The following is a 20431-nucleotide window of genomic DNA, read 5'->3' as shown; positions in this document are numbered from 1 at the left end:
TGCTCAAAACATTCACTATGGTGGTTGCTAAGGTATTGCTGTGGTATCTGTGGGGGTTACTATGGTGTTGGTGTTGCTGTTGCTAAGTGGTTTCTAGGTGCTTGCTACGGTGTTGCTATTGTATCCATGGTGATTGCTAGGTGGTTGCTATGTTGTTTCTAAGTGGTTGCTAAGGTGTTGCTAAGAGGTTGCTAGATGGTTGCTAAAGTGTTGCTAGGTGGTTGCTAAGGTGTTCCTATGGTATCTGTGGTTATTGTAAGGTGGTTGCTATGTTGTTTCTCAGTAGTTGCTAGGTAGTTGCTAAGGTGTTTGCTAGGTGTTTGCTAAGGTGTTGCTATGGTATCTGTGGTGGTTGCTATGTGGTTACTAGGTTGTTGCTAAGGTGTTGCTTTGGTGGTTGTAGCTCAAAAATTCATTCTTAATGAGCAAAAAAAAAAACAGACATTAACAAAGTTTTTTTTACGAAAACCGTACATATTGCTGTTACTTGATTTTACTCTCCTAAAGTACCAAACAATAAAAAGTACTGGCATACTCATGGGGGGTATTGGTAGGGCAACCACCCCCGAGCTGGTGCCTCGTCATAAAAATGCATCACTAAAGTGCAGGGGTGGATTTGGAAGTTCTGGGGCCCCAAGCAATGTTTTTTTTTTTCAGGGGTCCTGATCAAATGGATTCTTTTGTAGAGCAAAATGCAATATTGACTCTGACAACCTAGCTATCTCAGGCACCTCATCCTGGTCAGACGTCATTTCTTGCTGCTGAGAAAAAAAATGGTGATCTTTGTCAATTTTTTTTGTGCTGGACTTCCTTCATTTTCTTTCCTTTTTGGGCACCGCTGGGATAAGACCGTTTCATGGTTGTGCCGAAGCTAACTTATTCTACCTTGCCTAGCTTAACTTAAAGAAATAATGCGTTTCGATTTTTTTTTTTGCCAACCTTTTGACAAGCAACCTGATTCCTGGGGCCCCAAGCAATTGCGTGGTTTGCATGGTGGTAAAATCCGCCCCTGCTAAAGTGCCCTCTAAAGCAAAAAAAAAAAAGGCAAAAAAGTTGGGTGCCCCCTATTTTGGATTCACGTCATGAACTAGGTGAACTTTTAGATCTATATATACATTGTAGATTATTAGTAAAGACATAAAAACAATTAAGGGACACATACAGAATTATGTTTAAACTAAAAAGTGTCCTGACCTAAACCCAACTTAAGAATAAGTGTTTATATTTTATTGCAATTTATTTACTACTCTGGCCTCTATATTTCTTTTCTATTTATAAAGTCTGCAGATCTAGAACAGGTGTATTCTTCTTTACAGTGTGAACTTTTCAGTCCAGCAGTAGGAGTTCACTTTTAGGACTATTTACAGTGTCTCACTGTATATCAAATTGATGCAGCCATAAACAACACACCTTTTTGTCATTTTGCATCATCATCAGTTCATCTGGTTCAACTTCTTGGGTTGTTTTTTCACCATCTATGTCATGTATGACGTGTGTGAGAGACTCTGAAGACAGCTGGCATTGCCAAATAGAAGTCTTTTAAGCTATATTCCTTGAATTTGTTGGCAAAATATGTTTTCTAAGCATCAATACTCACAAGCTAGGAACTCAGCTTAGGCTGTATTTATGTGTTTGACAATTTCGTATTATTTCATATTTAATTTAAGATCAAGTTTGTTCCGGTTTCCTTCCACAGTCCAAAAACATAGAAAGCAGGTGGACAGTTATTTCTGGTTAAGAGTATGCCGTGCACAATTGGCTGCTGCTTCACACGTTGTGTGTGGATTAGTGTTAAATAACTGTGAGTGGAATGTGATTGTAAAGCATTATTGGATGTCTAGAAAGGCACTAAGTGAGTGTTACTTCATTATCATTATGCTGAAGCTAATTTGTTAATTTCCCAACTTAATAAAACTTCAATTTGACATTAATTAAATTTTACAAGTGGTTGCAAATCAATAAAATCCATTCATCTGCAACCACTCTAAATGATATGAATTTAATTTGTCCATGTTTCAGTGCTGTTTGCAGTGTGTGGTTTATGAATGAAGAATAACGACGGGTTTGTAATTCCAGTCCTGAGGCTGATACTTCTGAATCTAGTCAGATGATTCTGGAGGCCACTGGGCAGATGTGGCTTCTTTGGGGTCAATCATGTCTTGTTGTGCTTTAATGAGGCAGCAGCAACAACATAAGTCACTTAATTATTAAACTGCATTACCCAGAGAGCTCAGCGGCCCCCAGCGTCTGACTAACAGCTCTGATTAACCAAAGAGGACATGACACTTTCTGTTTTCTGCTCCCTATCTCTCTCGCTCTCTCTCGCTCTCTCTCTCTCTTTTTTTTTCCATCAGTCTCATACTCTCTTCTTCTCCTTCAGCCTCTTACACTCTCTCACTTTTTCCCCTTAGTCTCATTCACTCTCGCTCTTTCTCCTTTAGTCTCACACTTTTCTTTTTCCCCTTCATTCTTATATACTCTTTTTTCTTTTAGTCTCATACTCTCTCTCTTTTTTTCCTTAGTTCTCATACTCTCTTTTGCTCCTTTAGTCTTATACACTCTTTCTGTTTCTCCTTCAGTCTCTTACACTCTCTCATTTTCTCATTCATTCTCAAACACTCTCTGTTTCTTTAGTCTCATTCACTCTCTTTTTCTCCTTCAGTCTCATACACTCTCTCGTTATTTTCTTTAGTCTTAAACACACTTTCTCTCTTTTTCCCTTGAACCCTATACTCTCCCTCTCTTTCTCCTTCAGTCTCACACTCTCTCTTTTTCTCTTTAGTCTCATACACACCCCCTCTCTTTCTGCTTACACTCTCTCTCTTTTTTCCCTTAGGTCTCATACTCTCTTTTGCTCCTTTAGTCTCATACACTCTTTCTCTGTTTCTCATTCAGTCTCATACACTCTTTCTCTCGTTCTCAGTCAGACTTATACACATTCTCTTCATTTTTCTCATTTAGTCTCATACTCTCTCTCTGTTTTCTTCTTCAGTCTCATTCTTTCTTTTTCTCATTAGTCTCATACTTATCTACTTCAATCTCATACTCTCTCACCTTCAGTCGCATACTCTCTCTTTTTCTCCTTCAGTCTCATACTCTCTCTTTTTCTCCTTCAGTCTCATACTCTCTCTTTTTCTCCTTCAGTCTCATGCAGTCTCTCTCTCTTTCTTTTTTAGTCTCATTCACTCTCTCTTTTTCTCCTTCAGCCCTATATACTTGTCTTTACTCTCTGTCTGTCTGTCTGTCTCTCTCTCTCATCTCATACTCTCTCCCTTGCTGTTTTATACACTCCCTCTCTCTTTCTTCCTCTTTCTCTTGCTCTCCATCACTGTCTCATGTTCTCTCTCTTTCCTTCACTTTTATACTCTTTCCTTCATTTTCTCTTTTTTTTCTCTTTTGTCATCCTAACCCTCTTACTGTATCTCTCTTTCATTGTCTCATACTCTCCCTCTCTCCTTCACAATCTCTCCCTCTATGTCTGTCTCTCTCTCTCCTTCACTGTCTAATGCCCTCTTTATCTTTTTTCTCTTCCCTTGCCTGTCTCATGCCCTCTCTTTTTCTTTTTCACTGTCTCATATACTCTCTGTCTTTCTCCCTCAGTCTCATGCCTCTCTCCCTCTTTCCCTCTATCTCCAACTCTCTCCTTTACTGACTTATACACTCTATCTCTCTTTCTTGCTTTCTCTCTTTCCTTCAATTTCATACTCTTACCTTTATCTCAAACTTTCTTTCTTTCTCTCTCTCTCTCTCTCTCTCTCTCTCTCTCTTTCTCTCTCTTTACTATCCAATCCCTCTCTCCCTTACTCTGTTTCCTTCATAGTCTCATACACTCTCTTTCTCCTTTACTCACACTCTTTCCTCCTTTCTTCAGTCTCATACTCTCTCTTTCTCCTCTCTCCTCTCTCTCTCTCTCTCTTTCTCTCACATACACTCTGTTCCTGTCTTTCTCTATCACTTACACTCCATCAGACATACACACACACACAGATCAAACTATTTCACGCTCTCAATTACAGAAACACACTGAAACACTGACAATCTTGCTCTATCTCACTTTCTGTATCTCACTCTCTGTCTCTCTCAACAACCCACGCACTCTTTCGCTCTCTCTCTCTCTCTCTCTCTCTCTCTCTCTCGGTCTGTCTCTCCTGCTAGACTGGCTAATTTGCTTTGTGTCCTGGATTCGCTTCTGTGTGAGCTCTTTCTATTATTCATGTGCTGTGAGGGAGATATGGGGGTGAACAGCTTTATTTTCAGATTGCTGCAGACATTCAGAGGGCAGTGCAGGAACAGGCAGCTGCAGTAACCCGTACTATTCCCTGCATAGCCCTGCACTGCCTTTAATTACTGTGAACTAGCATACAATAGCAAATCGGTTACCTTCTGTCAATAGGCCTACTGCTTTATGCCCTAACACCTGAGAGTTTACCACTCCAGCTGGGTTCCTGTCGCTGTCGTTTCAATTTATCTTTATTCTTATAGCACTTTTTTATCACACACACCATTCCAAAGTAACTATATGGAGCTGTTTCCTGAATTCTAATGAGAAATTCATGTAACAACCTGAGAAAGAGACATTTAGAGGAACTCTACTTGATGCTAAAAGCAGATATACTTCTATACGTTCTGCCAAACTGTATTAATTTTATATGTACAATTCTTTCCTTTTCTCAAACATCTGTATATCTTGCACTAAATGAAAGACAATCACATGTTGCTTCTTTTGATTCCTGGTCGAGTTCCTTTGATGCACTGTAAAAAATGTCCGTGAAAATTACAGTGAAAAACTGTGAAATGGCAACAGAAATAAACCGTAAAGCAAGAAGAAGCTTATTGTTGTAGAATAAACATTGAATTACCATAGATTAAAAAACTGTGAAAAATGTTAATTTTAATTGTTTTAACATGTGAAATATATGGTGAAAAGCTGAAATGGTGATATTAAAAATAGCACATTACTGTATTATTCACGGTGTACAAACCTTAAATAAAAAACATGCCGTCAATTATATTTTTTACCATTTTAAGATGTGAAATATACACTGTAAAAAAAAAATCTTGTCAAATTTACGGTGAAAAACTGGCAGCTGTGGTTGCCATTTTTTCAGCGTAAAAAATACAGTGATCTTGTAAATGGCTTCACGGTAAGGTATATTATCACTTGTAAAAACAACAGTTTGAAAATGTTGCCAGTATTTCACAGTAAAATAAACAGTTGCAAATGTATAAGATATTACAGTTTAATTCTTTTCAACAGTAAATTTCATATTGATAAACCGTTTTGTTTACAGTATATTCTTGTGAAAAAAGTATATTACATTGTGAAAAGCAGGGCCTGAATGGGATGTAACGCAGCTGTCTATGGGGCGTGGCTATGTTAATTAGATGTTTAGTTCAGAGACATCACCATGATGTAGTTTCATAGCGGTTTTATCCACCTGCCTGGGTTTTACATTATGTGTATATAAGTGATTTCACTCTCCGAGCACATCTCTGTGCTGTAAGTGAGCAGTTCAGTTAATGAAGTGCTTTTGAAAAAGATAATGCTGTTTAAAACTGTATGTTGTTTACAGCGTGACTCAAAGTTATGGGACAACCACAAAAATTTGCCATAAAATTGGACAATAAATGCTGTGGAATGGATCATTTTTCACTTAAAAAGCAACAGGGTTACATTGTGAATTATACAGCTAGACCATGAGCCTATATACACTTTCACCGTTATTTTAACAGTAACTCCTCTTTATTAGTACATTTTCAAACTGTTGTTTTACAAGTGATAATATACCTTACCGTGAAGCCATATACAAGATCACTGTATTTTTTACGGTGAAAAAATGGCAACCACAGCTGCCAGTTTTTCACTGTAAATTTGACAAGATTTTTTTTACAGTGGTAAAGACATTTGTTAGAGGTAAAAAATACAGGAAAGGGTATTTTTATGTAGAACACTGCTATGCAAAATTAACATTTAATTTGTGTAAACTTGACAGATTATTATTGTAATTTAGCAGTGATTTCAATAACTGTAAATTAATTTACATTTTTTTTCAGTAGAGTTATTTACTTATCGTCTGTAATTTTAACAGGAAAACTCTGGTAACCACAGCTGGTAACCACCACAGTTTTTTTTACAGTGTGCAAACCAAGTCTTGAATCTCTAGGATCTGAATCTGACAGTTTTTGGTGTTCTGGATTTTAGTTAGTTAGGTTTATTCTTAAGATTCTTGCGTCTTTAGTCAAGTCCAGTCTATGAGGTGCAGGTCAGTTTAAAATCTTAAATCTCTGGGGGTCTGAAATGTGATTTTAAGTCAAGTAGTGAGTCTTTGGTAAGAGTCTCGCATCTTGAGTCTTGAGTCACGAACGCATGAGTCTTGGTCAAGTATTGCCATCAAGTTTGAATCTTGAATCTGTGGGGTTCTGAATCTGGAATGTGTCTGAATCAACTCTCTGAGATGTGATTTTAAGACAAGATCAGTCTCTAAGGTGTGAGTACATTTCGAATCTTGAATCTCTAGGGTTCTGAGGTGTGATTTCAAGTCAATTCTTGAGTCTCTGGTGTGAGAGAAAGTCAAGTTTTGAGTCACTAAGGTGGGAGTCTAAGTCAATTCTTGTCTCTAAGGTGTAAGTCCATTTTGAATCTTGAATCACTAGGGTTCTGATTCTGAATAAAGGCTCTGAAACGTGAATCTAAGTCAAGTCTTGAGTCTCTGGTGTGAGTACAAGTTGAGTCTTGAGTCACTAGGGTGCATGTCTGAGTCAATTTCAGAATTTGAGGTGTAAGTCAGTCTTAAATTTTAAATCTCTTGGGTTCTGAGTCCAAATCAAGTTTCTGAGATGTGATTTTAGGTCATTTTTTGAGTCTTTGGTGTAAATAAAAGTTGAGCCTTCAGTCACTATGGTGCAAGTCTAAGTCAAATTCAACATTTGAGGTAAAGGTCAATTTAAAATCCTGAATCTCTGGGGTTCTGAGATGTGATTTCAAGTCAAGTATTAAGTCTTTGGTATGAGTGAAAGTCTAGTGCACTCAAGTCTCTATGATGGGAGTCTAGTCAAGTCTTGCCTCTAATGTGTAAGTGCATTTTGAATCTTAAATCTCTGGAGTTCTAAGTCCAAATCAAGGCTCTGAGATATCATTTTTAGTCAAGTCTTGAGTCACTAAGGTGGGAGTCTGAGTCAAATCTTGTCTCTAAGGTGTAGGTGTATTTCATCTTGAAATATTTCATCTTGAATCTCTGGAGATCTGAGTCTGAATTAATTCTCTGAGATGTGATTTTAAGTGTCAAGTCTTGAGTCTCTGGTGCGAGCTCAAGTTGAGTCTTGAGTCACTTAGGTGCCAGTCTGAGTCAAGTTCAGTCTTTGAAATCTTAAATCACTGAGGTTCATTTTAGAATTTCGACTTGAAAAAAGATTCTGACTCTCTGGCATATGAATCTGAATCAAGTCCTCAGTTTTGTGTCAAGCCTCAAGTCTTATTGCAAGTTTTATTCACTTCTCAAGTATGAATTTCAAAGATTCTTGTTGTGTTATTCTTTTTCTATAGTCTTCGGCGAAGGGGGAAAACATGACCGTCTTCGGCTGCCTGAACCACGGGATGCCAATGGCTCTTCGGGACAACTCCTCCGTCAAATGTGAATCTGGTAGGTGAAGCTTAATATTTAGCCCACCAGTGCTGTATGACTCATATGCTATAGCCTCCTATTGTACATCTCACAGAGATAAAAAAAAAGCAGAAAGCAGAGAGATGACTCAGTATTGTAACGCTTGGTAAAGCGCCAGTAAAGCTCGGGAAATTGTTTCCAAAGGCTCTCATAGCAGCGTTCAATAAGACCAATTTAAAGTGACGAGATTACATGAAAGGGGAATGGGAACACATGGGGGCTTTTAGGGTGGAAATGGAAACACTTTAGTGTCGTTTTCATTGGTGTAGAGAAAATATGGAATCTCAGCTGGTCTCGTTCCCAACAATGGCATCGGAAAGTGATGTGAGATAGTCCACAGACATGTGAAAAGACTGCCCATGGAGAAAGAAGGCAAAGTTGAAAGCAATTTTATGCTACAGTAAACAACTATAGAATAGCAGCACTCAGAAAGAATGAAGCAACAGGAGTGAAACTTGGTGGGTATTTGTGCCAGACCGTCAAGAAGTGAATCAAAATGACAGCAGGTTATCTTCAGTGACAAATCCTCCTTTTGTTTTGGTGGACCCAACAAACAAATCTTTGTTTGGTGACACAATGATCTGTTCCAACACGGAAATGCTCATCCACATGGTGCTACTGTTTCAAAAGCTTGCTATGAAGACACAGATGCTATGATATGGCCAGCCACATCGCCAGACCTATAGGATGCCACGTACAAAACAAAATTTCCTCAACTACTCAACTACAACCGTGTTTTTCACACTGCAAAGCGCACCGGATTATTTGGCGTACTATCAATAAATGTCTATTTTCTGGTCTTTTTTCATACATAGGGCACACTGGATTATAAGGCACCTTATGTGACACTAGTAAGGAACAGGGGTGTCCTCCTAATTCAGCTAAGCTAAGCTAAGTAAACAAAATTCTTAAAAAGTAAAAAACATTTTCTTTTGAAGTCAGTCAAGCACTAGATATTAATCTGCACAGATTTTTCTCCTGGAAACTGTTTATTTGGGTGAGTAAAGCCACTTATTTACAGTAAGCTTAGATTTCCAGATTTCCAATAAGGCTGGGTGGAGCCGCATTACTATTAGTAGCTAACTGCTAGCGCTAGAAGAACCCTGAATGTTCCGATAAGCCAGGGTGATACTTTTGTAAATATAGTGTAACATTTACTGTAATACATTTCTGCATAATACAATATATATATATATATACAACATAGCAAAATGTACTTGCATTTAATGACAAGAAAAGAACAAGAAGCAGTTGGGATTTCAAAGAAACATACACAAAAAACGAAGCGTTTCCATTTCCCCTGTAAAAAGTGAAGTTCTAGTCAATTACAGTCATTTAATTTTGGTTACACACCAAAAAAGCACATATAAAACGTATACACATTTCTTTGTGCAAAACAATGTATTACGGTTGATCTGGAGTTCATTTCCTGTAGTTTAGCAGGGAGGTTCATAAATGTGTCTTAAAAATCTAATTTACAGCTATTCTCCCTCCTCATCACACTAAACCTAAACTTGTGCTGAGCTAATTTTGTAGCCATAGAATGAAATAAAAAATGCTTCTCTTTTTTCTTTTCTCCCTCTCTCCTCTCTAACACAACTCATCCAGAAGCTGCTTCAGGGTTTCTGCTAACTGTAAACACCACCACAAACATCACCAAGCTGCGAATCCCGTATCCTCAGACCGGGACCTGGTACCTGAGCCTCCGCTCGCTGTGCTACACGGAGCGTGGGTGAGTTTATCAGAAACTAAAACACATTTATAGGAATATCTTTGTTGTAACAACGATTTTCTGCACAAAAAAATATGGTTTCTAAGGGTAGCTTCTTTAGTTTTACTCTGGAGCTATATTGCTAATCTAGCTAGCTAACAAGTAACAAGTGGTTTGAATCAATTAGCATCATGCTAACTGTATGTTTAGATCAGTGTTCTCAAGTCTCACGCTTTGAGCGTGTGACACACGCACCTCAGCGAGTTCACACGCTCACACTCCACACATGATATTTCTCACGCTTGCCAATTTATCGGCTACATTTTATAATGTACTCTCGTTGAGCCAATCAGAATATAGATCACTCTGTTGTTAGGCAGACCTAGTCAAAAAGGGTGTAGTTTCAGCCAGAAGAGCGCGAAGAACTGTCTGAAGTTCTGCAACACACGTCGGTGAACAACTGAAGAACTGCGCGCACCCTCAAACCCCACCCCCCCCACCCCCCCAAACCCCTGGGTGAACAACTGAAGAAGAAAAGCACGCATACACGCCCCCCCCCCCCACCCCTACAATTGAAGAAACACCACCAACAATTGTATGTGTTTCATTCCAAAGCAGAACGGTTTGTAAATAGGTATGTAAAACTGCATCTGGGCACATTGTTACATTACATACATTAAGCAACAGCTATAAACACTCAACTAAAAACAAATGCATTCTCTGCCGTCTTTAAACGGCAAAAACTGTTGGAACATGGATTCTACCTAAATCCCTTAAAATAATTGCCTTTATGATTATTCTTTACTTGAGACCTTTGGATATTAAACTAGTCTTTTTTAAAAACCTTTTAAACACAGTGTTGCTCAAACATTTTATCCTTTTCAAAGAACAGACACAAATTGAACAGGGAGGCGGAGAGTTCATGCAAAGTTTGAGAGCATCATTTAATATGGCCGACAGAAGCTGTTTCTCGCTCAGTATCACAGTTGGGAATACACCTCCGTATCTCCTCGCTTCAGAAGATATGAAACATTATCCTCACACACAAGGTCACCTTTCATCTTTCAGGTTTTTTTCTCTTCTTCTTGTTTTGTGATTATCCGGGATCTGCAGACATGGTTCAACTTCTGAACTCATCTCTTCAGCTTGCAGATGATTGGTTGCTCCTCCATACCAGCTATTCTCAGTCTAGGAATTTGAATATGCCCTTGTTGGAACATCAGCGAAAGGTTGTTTAAAACAAGTTCCTGAAAGGGAGTTCACGTTCTGTTTCACAGAAAGGTTTTTTTTTTTTTTGGAGCAGTGCCAGAGAGCAGAGGTGTCCTATCTTCGTCAAATAATGAATGGACAAGACAAGATAGGAATACACCTGTTTAATTAGTTAGATTGAAAATCTTTATATTATAATAATATAAATTTGTATACCTGTGCTAATGACTCTTTAATTTTTCTATGCTCTCCATTGTGATTAATAGCAGTTCACTTTAGCATGTTGTAACATGACAGAACTAGCCAGCACTAGTTTGGACCACTTTACCTTTCTCAGTTCAGTGCTCATTGATAACCCATCAATGCATGTGGACCATTAAATTTTCAAACGCAGGGCTCTGAGTGGTCCAGTGGTCTGATGCATTGCCAATATGAACGGGAGGTCGCTAGTTCGAATCCCATTCATGTAGCTCTGCCATCAGCTGCCGGCACCCAGAGGGAGCAAAATTGGCCTTGCTCCCTCCGAGTGGGTGGATGGCGCTCTTTCCCGATCAAGCTCAAAGGTGGCGCTGGGTGGCACAAGGCGTCTGTGAGCAGATCTATCGGATCGGAGTTGCTGCGCTTTCCTCCGATGATGGAGGAGGCGTGTGCTCATCCGCACCCTCCTAGGGTCGCAGATACCACTGGTGATGGGGACGCACAAAGGGATGAGGCAATTTGAAAACCAAATTGGGAGGAAAATGGGGAAAAAATTTGATTTTTTTTTTTTTCTTTTTTTTTTTTTGCAAACGCAAAAATGCCCATTTCTACTAGTGGTTGTGGTAAATTTGCAAGCTAAGTTTAGCGAACTTTAGCTGAAGCTTAGTGCTTGGAAAAGCTCAGCATTTGTCTTGTAGTCCTTCTGGGCTCCAAGTAGTCTCTATCTGTTATACATAATGGCAACAGTACATTTTTGAATTGTTCATGTCTCTGTATCATGTTTTTAGTTAAAACAGGAAATATAATACATATTGATCCCTTGAGGAACCCAGACATTTTCTATAATTTGTACAATATGCATTGTATCTCTGTTAATATCTTCATCCTCTATTCCAGGTTTGATGCGTGCACTAATGTTACGGCCGAGGTTTATCTACGATCATACCTGACCCCGTGCATCAACGACTGTGGAACATATGGCCAGTGCAAGCTTCTCCGCACCAACAACTACCTGTACGCTGCATGCGAGTGCAAAGCAGGTGACTAAAGCTTAAATCTACTTTCCCCTGAGAGTTTTTAGAGCCACTCGTTGAGTTAATCCTCAGAATCTGCAGCCATTACCGATGGAAAGAACAAAAACATGCTGCTTTATATTCTTAATTCCTTACTCGAACCTCACTGTAACATGGCATTCTGGGTCAAAAGTGTGAAATGCCTTGTTCAATGTACGAACTGTATACAGCTCTAACTCGAGTGATTGCGATGGGCACCTCAGAATCTTCCAGCCCTTCTTCTGCAACCGAGCCATAGTAGAATTAGAGATCATTGTCCTGTTGAAAGGTCCAATGTCTCTAAAGCTTCAGCTTTTTTGTCACTGACTGCATGATATTTTCACCCAAGTTCTCCTGGTAGTTAAATAAATTCATGGTACCTTCCACATAGTGGAGATTTCCATGTACCTGAAGATGTAAAACAGACCCAGAGTGAGCATGGCTGACCCACCACCATGCTTCACAGTAGGCAAGCTGTTCTTTTCTGTATAAGCCTTGTTCTTCCTCCTCCAGACATATTGCTGAGCCTTAGACCCGAGAAGTTTTAATTTTGTCTTGTTGCTCCAGAGAACAGTATCCCAAATCCTTTATGGTTTTGTCCACATGGTTTTTGGTATACTCTTCTTATGCCTCGGAAGTGCCTGAAAGGTCTCAGTCTCCTGTTTCATGTTGTGCACATGTGTAAAATGCACATATATCAAAATGGCTGACTTCCTGTTGGGTGGAGTCAATTGTTCCAACACTAAAAACATGTGTAATGAAGTTTCTTATGTTTTTGCCAAGTTTTATGAATTTCCAAGAAGCTGTTTTCCGACCATGTTGTTGTTTCACTTTTGTCTAGTGTTGTATCACCAGTAAATCAATTGCCTGCCATTACGTCATCATTTCATATATCGACTATTCCTTCACAATTTATCACCATATGTGTCTGGAGTTTTTCCATACCTAATTTAGAGGTAATCTGACACTCTGTTACAAGACTCAAGGAGGAATTCGAATGAGTTTGTGAAAAATGTGTGAAAATTGCACAAATTCCAATATGGCTGACTTCCTGGTAGGCGGAGCTTAAACAAATAAATGGCTAATCTAAATTGTGCAGCATTGTAATGTCTATGTTCCTTCCAAAATTGGAAATAAGTGCAGACTCAAATAATTAAATAATGTAAATTTAATATGACTTAAATTCTTGAACACTCACATTATGTTGCCATGTTCTTTAAGTCTACATTTATTTAAAGATGCAGTCAAAGCCAGTTATAACTCCAGAGCATGCAGGGTTAAACTCATTCAGGAATGTAATGCCAGTGATTATCTTAGAAAATGGTTTACAGAGAACGATATCTGTTGCATTCCTTGCTGTTCGTCTCGGCGCGTCGCAATCAGTCTAAAGGTTAATGTGATTTTAATCGCTGAGTTATTTCATCATTTCACTGTAATCGCCCCTCTCCACAGTCGAACGCCAATCACCGATAATTGGCAGGTTAAGTTGGGACGATTCCGCCGCACGTATGTCGCTTGTGTCTCCCTCCGTGTGAATGAGAGATCACGAATCAAACAGCCGCTTAATTAGAGGACGTACGATAATGCCGGGGAAATATGCAAATCACGGCCTCTCAATTACTCCGCCATTACGGAGGCTTTCGCGGAGTGCTCTTTGTTTCTCCCTCGCTGTTTCGCTACAGTCGGCTACGTCGCTGACGCGTCTGCCGGAGCTTTAATGAATATTTGCGGGGGCAAAACAGCTGGTGTTTCGAAACTTCCCCTTTAAGTTGCCTCTGATTCCCTCCGCCAGCGCAGGCTTTCTTCTCGAGTGTGTTAAAGAGCGCTGCCTGATCGTCTCTTTTGACACCCAATTAATCTTCAGTCGGGCTGCGCTTCAGAAACAGGGGGGAAACAGCCCATATTTTCTGCTGTTGATTAGGCAGCCGTAATCAAAGAGACTGGTCCCGGCCTTGTTTCCTCATATTTCATGTGTGAGGTAAAGCTCACTGCACCTCTTTCCCAACACTGTTTACATCCCTGCACACTTACAGCATCCAATCTATATTTATGAAGCTGTTTACAAAAGCACACAGATGAGCTCGCAAACGTGGGGCTGAACGTGGGCTTCTCTTGTTTTGGTGTTTGAGGAGGTGCTGTAGATTATTTAACAGTGCGTATACGGCTGGGCGATGATGGGTGCACGTGTTTGGGTGAGGCATCATGCAAATGTATGTGTGCTTACCAAACATCATACGACACTCTTTATACTACAGCTTTACCTATAACAACTTTACCATCTTTCACGAGCATCACCGCCTTGTTTCAACACCCGTTATCCATTTTAGCAACTCCAATAAGTAGCGATTATAGGAGTTTTATTTAGTTATAAAATCACAGACATGGTGGTGGTGTGTGATTGTGTGTTGTGCTGGTATGAGCGCATCAGATGGAGGAGCAGTGGAGTTTTTAAACACCTTAGTGTTGGACTGGAAATAAACCACCACCAACCAGAGATAGCTACAAAGTGCTCCTGTACAATCGTTGGAGTTGAAAAATTAATAATTGGTGTTGCATAATGTTATGTAATGTAAAACTATTACAGAGAAACCTTAAGCTACATTCAAAAAATGGCTGATTCATAATATGATTTTTTCAATAATTAATACATTGTTTGACTATCAAATCACTTGTCTTTTTTTTTAATCACACTTGGTAAAGTATGATCGCCCCCTGTTGGGCTGGCATGCTAAAGCTAGAGTCAAAAACAGACAGCAATTAATGAAGAATAATTTGAAATTAAAATTCACTAACAATATTATTGTATAATTAAACAACTGTGTATTTAATCGGGGCGCCGAGTGCTCCAGTGGTCTAAAGCTCTGCCACTATAAGCGGGAGATCGCAGGTTCGAACCCCAGCTCATGCAGTTTTGCCATCAAGCCGCCGGCACTCAGTCCCTGCTTCCTCCGGGTGGGTAGATGGCGCTCTCTTCCCACGTCATTCCTAGGGTGATGTCCACAGCACAGGGCGTCTGTTAGCTGATATATCAGAACCGAGTCACTGCGCTTTCCTCCGAGTGCGCTGGCTGCTCGGTAATGCTGCATCAGCAGTAACTTGAAAAGAATAGGTGGCTGGCTTCACATGTATTGGAGGAAGCATGTGTTAGTCTTCACCCTCCTGGTGTGTTGGGGCATCACTAGTGATAGGGGAAGTCCTAATGAGTAGGTTGGGTAGTTGGCCGTGTAAATTGGGAAAAAAAATGGGAAAAATTAGAAATCCACTGTCAAAAGCAGCAGATAGGGCAGCAAAGATTAGTCGATATAATCGACAATGGTGATTATTTAAATTTGTTGATCACAAATTTCACTGTCGAGTAATCATTCATTTGTAACAGTTCTGCATTACACAAAGTGCTGGGGACAGATGCACAATGGGAGATGGGTAAATGGCTCACTCACACCGTTTACACTCAACTTAGTCTTAGGAATTTTGGTCCACTCTTTTTGATAAAATTATGATTCAGCCACAAAATGATCTTTAAGATCATGCCACAGCATCTCATGACTTTGATTTTTTTTTTTTTTTTTTTTTTGAGCCATTTAGAGGTGAACTTGTTTTTGTGCTTTGGGTCATTGTCCTGCGGCAGAACCCAATTACGCCTGAGCTTAAGGTCACAAACTGATGGAGACACATTCTGCTTCAGGATTGTCTGGTATACAGCAGAATTCCTGGTTCCATTTATTGCAGCAAGTTGTCTAGGTCCTTAATCAGCAAAGCAGGCCCAGACTATCACACTACCACCACCATGTTTTACATTCAGTATGATGTACTTTTTCTAAAATTAAGTTCAGAAAGTTGCATTTTTGTCACATCAGTCTACAGAATATTTCCCCAAAGTCCTGGGAATCATCAAGATGTTTGTTGGCAAATGTGAGACCGGACAAATACTATTTTTGTGTTTACTACAAAGTTGGAGGCCCTGGAAATAAAAGTTCATTTTGATTTAAATCAAAATTAAACCTAAACAAAACAAAGGGATACTGAGAACAGCAGGGGAACACATAGCTTGACACAGAAATGTCTGCAAGACCAAACAATGAACCTCAGAACCAAAGGGAATATTTCAGAGGATGGATAACAAACCACACACAGGTGGGAACACTAATGACACGGCCGAGCTTACAACAGGATAGAACATGACAGGAGAAAAGAAACCAAAACAGAGGCCAAAAACACAAGAGCAGCAGTAAATAAGAAGGGAAAGGAGACGAAAACAAGGCAGATCATTACACAGCGTTCCTTACAAGATTGCTATGTTGCTGAAATATAACACAGATATTTCCTGTATGCCCAATCCCATTACTCGTTTGTACTGCTACCTACTATAGTGAAGCATATCACCTACTAATGCTTCAGCATATCAAGAGATTTTAGAGACTCTGATCCAGGATTTCTCGTCCAACATCAGTGTTAAACCCTGTGGAAAGCCTTTCCAGAAGACTGTCCAAACTCTGTTCTAGCTATAAAGAGTGTAAACCCTATGTATTAATTGACATAAGATTTCAAGGTGCTGCCACTATGATCAGGAGCTTGCTGGTTCTAATCCTGGCCATTCAGCTTGCCATCATCTCTTGGAGACTAAAGAGAGCACAGTTGGCCTTGCTCTGTCTGGGAGGGGTGGATGTCTCTCTTTTCCCTCATCACTTCAAAGGGTGATGCTGATCAGCCAAGGCATCTGTGAGCTGGTGTATCGGAACCGAGTCACTGCGCTTTTCATCCGAGTGCGCTGTGATGCTACTCAGCAATGAAAAGTTGGAAAAGAGGCAGTGGCTGACTTCACATGTATCGCAAGAGGCATGTGCTAGTAGTTCTCAACCTCCAGGTGTTGCGCCATCACTAGTGATAGAGAAGCAACTGAATGGGTGAAATGGATGGAACAAGCGGCCTAAATGAAGAAGAAAAAATGGGAGAAAATTAGAAATAAATTTGGCAATAAAGTGTGTGAATCTTTCCACCATATCTTGTTACAGTAATTCACTCATATTAAATGTAACAGCTGTCTATGTTCTTTAACGTTTGTTCTAGGTTGGGACGGCTGGGGATGCACAGACAACACTGAGGCTTATTCGTATGGATTTCAGCTCCTCTCTACTTTGCTGCTTTGTCTGAGTAATCTGATGTTTGTTCCGCCCGTGGCAATCGCCATCCGCAGCCATTACCTGCTGGAGGCCTCCGTCTACATCTTCACCATGTTCTTTTCTACTGTGAGTGCTCCTCTGAATACAGCATGAGACGACAGCGGTGCAGAACGCTGACTGTGGAAATAATATAGAAATAAAACTTTCTGATGAATCTGATGAGTTTTCAATCTGTTAATATGTATGTTTTTGGTTATTTCTTACTTCCAGTTCTACCACGCGTGTGATCAGCCAGGTATTGTGGTTTTCTGCATTATGGAGTACGACGTCCTGCAGTTCTGTGATTTTCTCGGCTCCCTCATGTCAGTGTGGGTCACGGTTATTTCTATGGCCAGACTCAAGTCCATCATCAAGCAGGTAAAGTATATCACATGACAGAGTTCACTGTTAATGCAAATAAAAAATCAGCCAGGTTCATTTGTTATATAGTACATGGTCACTGTGTTAAATAAGCACTTATGGGTAACGCTTTACATTAAGCGTTGACTAACTAACATGAATTAATGCATTAGTTACCATGAATAAGACATGGGGTAATACATTAACAAAGCTTAGGTAATATTAATTAAACATGGAACAACAGCATTAATTAATGTTACTTTTACACGAAATGTAATTGAACTAAAATTACAAGTGAAGCATTTTTTCAGATGAATAATAAATCATACACTGAAATAACACTGCATAAGTGTTACCACAGACAATTATGTTAATATTTAAGTAATATTTAGTTTTCATAGTATATTATAGTTTAGTTATGAATATTTAACAATTACCATATGCATAACTGCAGTATGTAAGCAAAAAACAAGAATAATAACTAGTGCACTTGTTTACCGAACATTAGTTAACACTATTAATAAAGTATATGATTTATTGTTCATCTTAACAAACGCTTCACTTCATTTCATGTGAAAGTAACATTAATGAATGTTGTTGTAATGTATTTAATTAACATTACCTAAGCTGTGTCAATGTATTACCTCATGTCTTATTGATGGTAACTAATGCAATAATGCATTTTAGTTAGTCAACACTTAATGTAAAGTGTTAGCCACTTATGTATGAATTTTCCAGGCACTTGTTTGATAATTTTCCACAGATTATCAAACAAGCTTTAATATCAGAAAAAGGTAACTTGCGTGAATACAAAAAGCAGTTTTTAAATGATAAATTAATTCAATAAGGTGAAAAAATCTATCCAAACTCACCTGGCCCTATGTAAAAAAAGTAATTGACCCTAAATCTAATTGGCAACAACAATGTAATAACTGGATATCAGTCTTTTTGAGGAAAGAGGAATTTTTCAGAATTGTTTTAATTGTTTTCTAGTGTGAACGGCCTGTTTAAGGATATGCCGCAGCATCTCAATCAGATTTAAGTCCAGACTTTAACTAGGCCACTCCAGTCAGTCCATAGAATATTTATTCAAGAAGTCTTAAGGATTGTCAATATGTTTTTTTTGGCGAATGTTTTGTGACCTCCTGGATGAGCTGTCCATGACCTTTAGGAGTAGTTTCGGTAGGCCAGCCACTCCTGGGAAGGATCATCACTGTTTCATATTTTTTCTCCATTTGTGAATATTGGCTCTTACTGCGATTTACTAGAATACCTAAGACTTAAAAATGGCTTTGTACGTTTTTTTTAATCCACGTCCGTTTCTTCAAATAACATGTTGCTTTTTAATCTTTTATCTGCTTCATGTTGTCAGACAGGTTGTGTTTAAGTGATTTCTTGATTCTAGAGGACTGTCAATAATCAGACTTGGGTGTAGCTTGTGAAATAGTAGTTAATTACAGGTAATTCATGAGGGCAGTTATTATTATTTTGTTTTCTCACATTTGTTTTGGTTTGTTTGGGTTTGGGTTTTTTTTCCGTAAGGATTGAAATGAAATCATAATTTGAGAGCTGCTTCTTCTATTCTATTATTATTACTGTCGATTAGTATTTAGATTTAGTAATGTGCCGGGAAGTGTTAAAAAAGGGAAGAAAATACTTTCTTACTTTTTTTTTTACAGCACTGCAATTTGCATAGCAATTTGACAAAACCTTCATTTTAAATCTGTGCGTATATTATTGCATTATATTAATAGCATGTACACTTCATTAAATCATTGTGATTTTCAGAAAAATAAATAATTGGCAATTTATTTCACTTTTTAAGACAAATTGTTGTGCATATAGTTTATACAGCTTTGATTTAGAGCTGTAATGTAAATATATGAATGCTAGAAATCTGTTCTGCTTGTCAGCATCTCGCAGTTTTTCACAGTAAACACAGGCAGAGCATTTTTTACACTAAGTGTGTGTGTGTGTGTGTGTGTTTGTGAGAGAGAGAGAGACAGAGAGAGAGAGAGAGAGATGGAGAGAGCCCGGACCATTTCTTTGTTTTACTTATTAGCTGTTCCCCAGACTGGAGAAGTCAGGAGGGAGAGAGAATTAAAGGGATAAAGAATGGGGAGGGAAAGAGTTAGATTAATGTGAGGGCTTAGAAGAGACAAAATGTGTGTGTGGGGTGTGTGTGTGTGTGTGTGTGTGTAAGCAGCGAGTGTGTGTGTATATTTGTATTTGAGAGAAAGTGGAAGGAGAAGAAGAAGAGGAAGACACAGACTAGGTGCAGCAGCTGCTTTCCTCTAGGGGAGAATGTGTGTGTGTGTGTGTGTGCTTGTGTTTGTGTAGTGTGTAGTATGTGTGTGTAGTGTGTAGTGTGTGTGTTTTCTGTGTGTTTTTGCTGAGAGCAGCAGTATGTGGGTACTAATCAAATCAGCAACGTCACATCAGCACCGGTGTGTGGCTGAAGCAGTGGGGGAGGATGGTGCTGTGTTTTTTTTTTGTAATAATAAACCGCTACACCGGCTGTCTCTGGCTGAGGGTTCACAGGCCCGGGCGCAGCAGGCTAGCTCTAATTGGAAGACTTGTGGACATCTTTAACCCAGGCCGGCCCAGTCTAACCCGTTCTCTCTGTCCCTCTCTCTCCTCTCTGCTCCTCTCTCATCTCCGACTAGGTGCTGTATCTGCTGGGTGCGATGTCTCTGTCCATGGCCCTGCAGTTGGACCGCCACGGTCTCTGGAACCTGCTAGGCCCCAGCCTCTTCGCCTTGGGCATAATGGCCATCGCCTGGGTAAGAGCATCCAGGAACACTGCTGAGCTGTTCAATCATTCATGGTTGAACTGTCAAAATACTCTAATGTTTCCTGAGAAGTGTTTCAGCAACAGTGTGTGGCAAGTTTCCACAGCTGTCATACAGAAATTTAAGAGTTTTCCTAACTGCCATCTCCCCAATAGCAAGCTTCTTAGAAAATGATAATGTGTTTCTTATGCTTTATCTGTCTTATCTTTTCCTGCACTACAAAAATGAATAAAATAAAATGTAATAAATACAGCTCTGGAATAAATTAAGAGACCAGTGAATCAGTTTC

At 39.3% G+C, this 20431-nt stretch overlaps 1 protein-coding gene across 2 annotated transcripts in view; it reads left to right on the top strand.

Moving 5' to 3' along the window:
* The window catches only part of tmem8b (transmembrane protein 8B), a 280766-nt gene that overhangs the window by 232417 nt on the left and 27918 nt on the right, over positions 1–20431 (top strand). Inside the window, exons 7-12 of one of the 2 annotated variants that reach the window (XM_049470533.1) lie at positions 7544–7640; positions 9273–9393; positions 11677–11819; positions 16899–17077; positions 17222–17368; positions 20017–20133. In XM_049470533.1, the coding sequence (XP_049326490.1) occupies positions 7544–7640; positions 9273–9393; positions 11677–11819; positions 16899–17077; positions 17222–17368; positions 20017–20133 (804 nt within the window). Of the gene's footprint in view, positions 1–7543; positions 7641–9269; positions 9394–11676; positions 11820–16898; positions 17078–17221; positions 17369–20016; positions 20134–20431 lie in introns of both variants that reach the window. The other variant, XM_049470532.1, reaches the window with a different exon arrangement.

This window comes from Astyanax mexicanus, chromosome 22 (assembly GCF_023375975.1).
Source record: "Astyanax mexicanus isolate ESR-SI-001 chromosome 22, AstMex3_surface, whole genome shotgun sequence".
Lineage (NCBI taxonomy): Eukaryota > Metazoa > Chordata > Actinopteri > Characiformes > Acestrorhamphidae > Astyanax > Astyanax mexicanus.
Note: the sequence above shows the minus strand (reverse complement) of the source record. Positions and strands in the feature narration are given on the sequence as shown.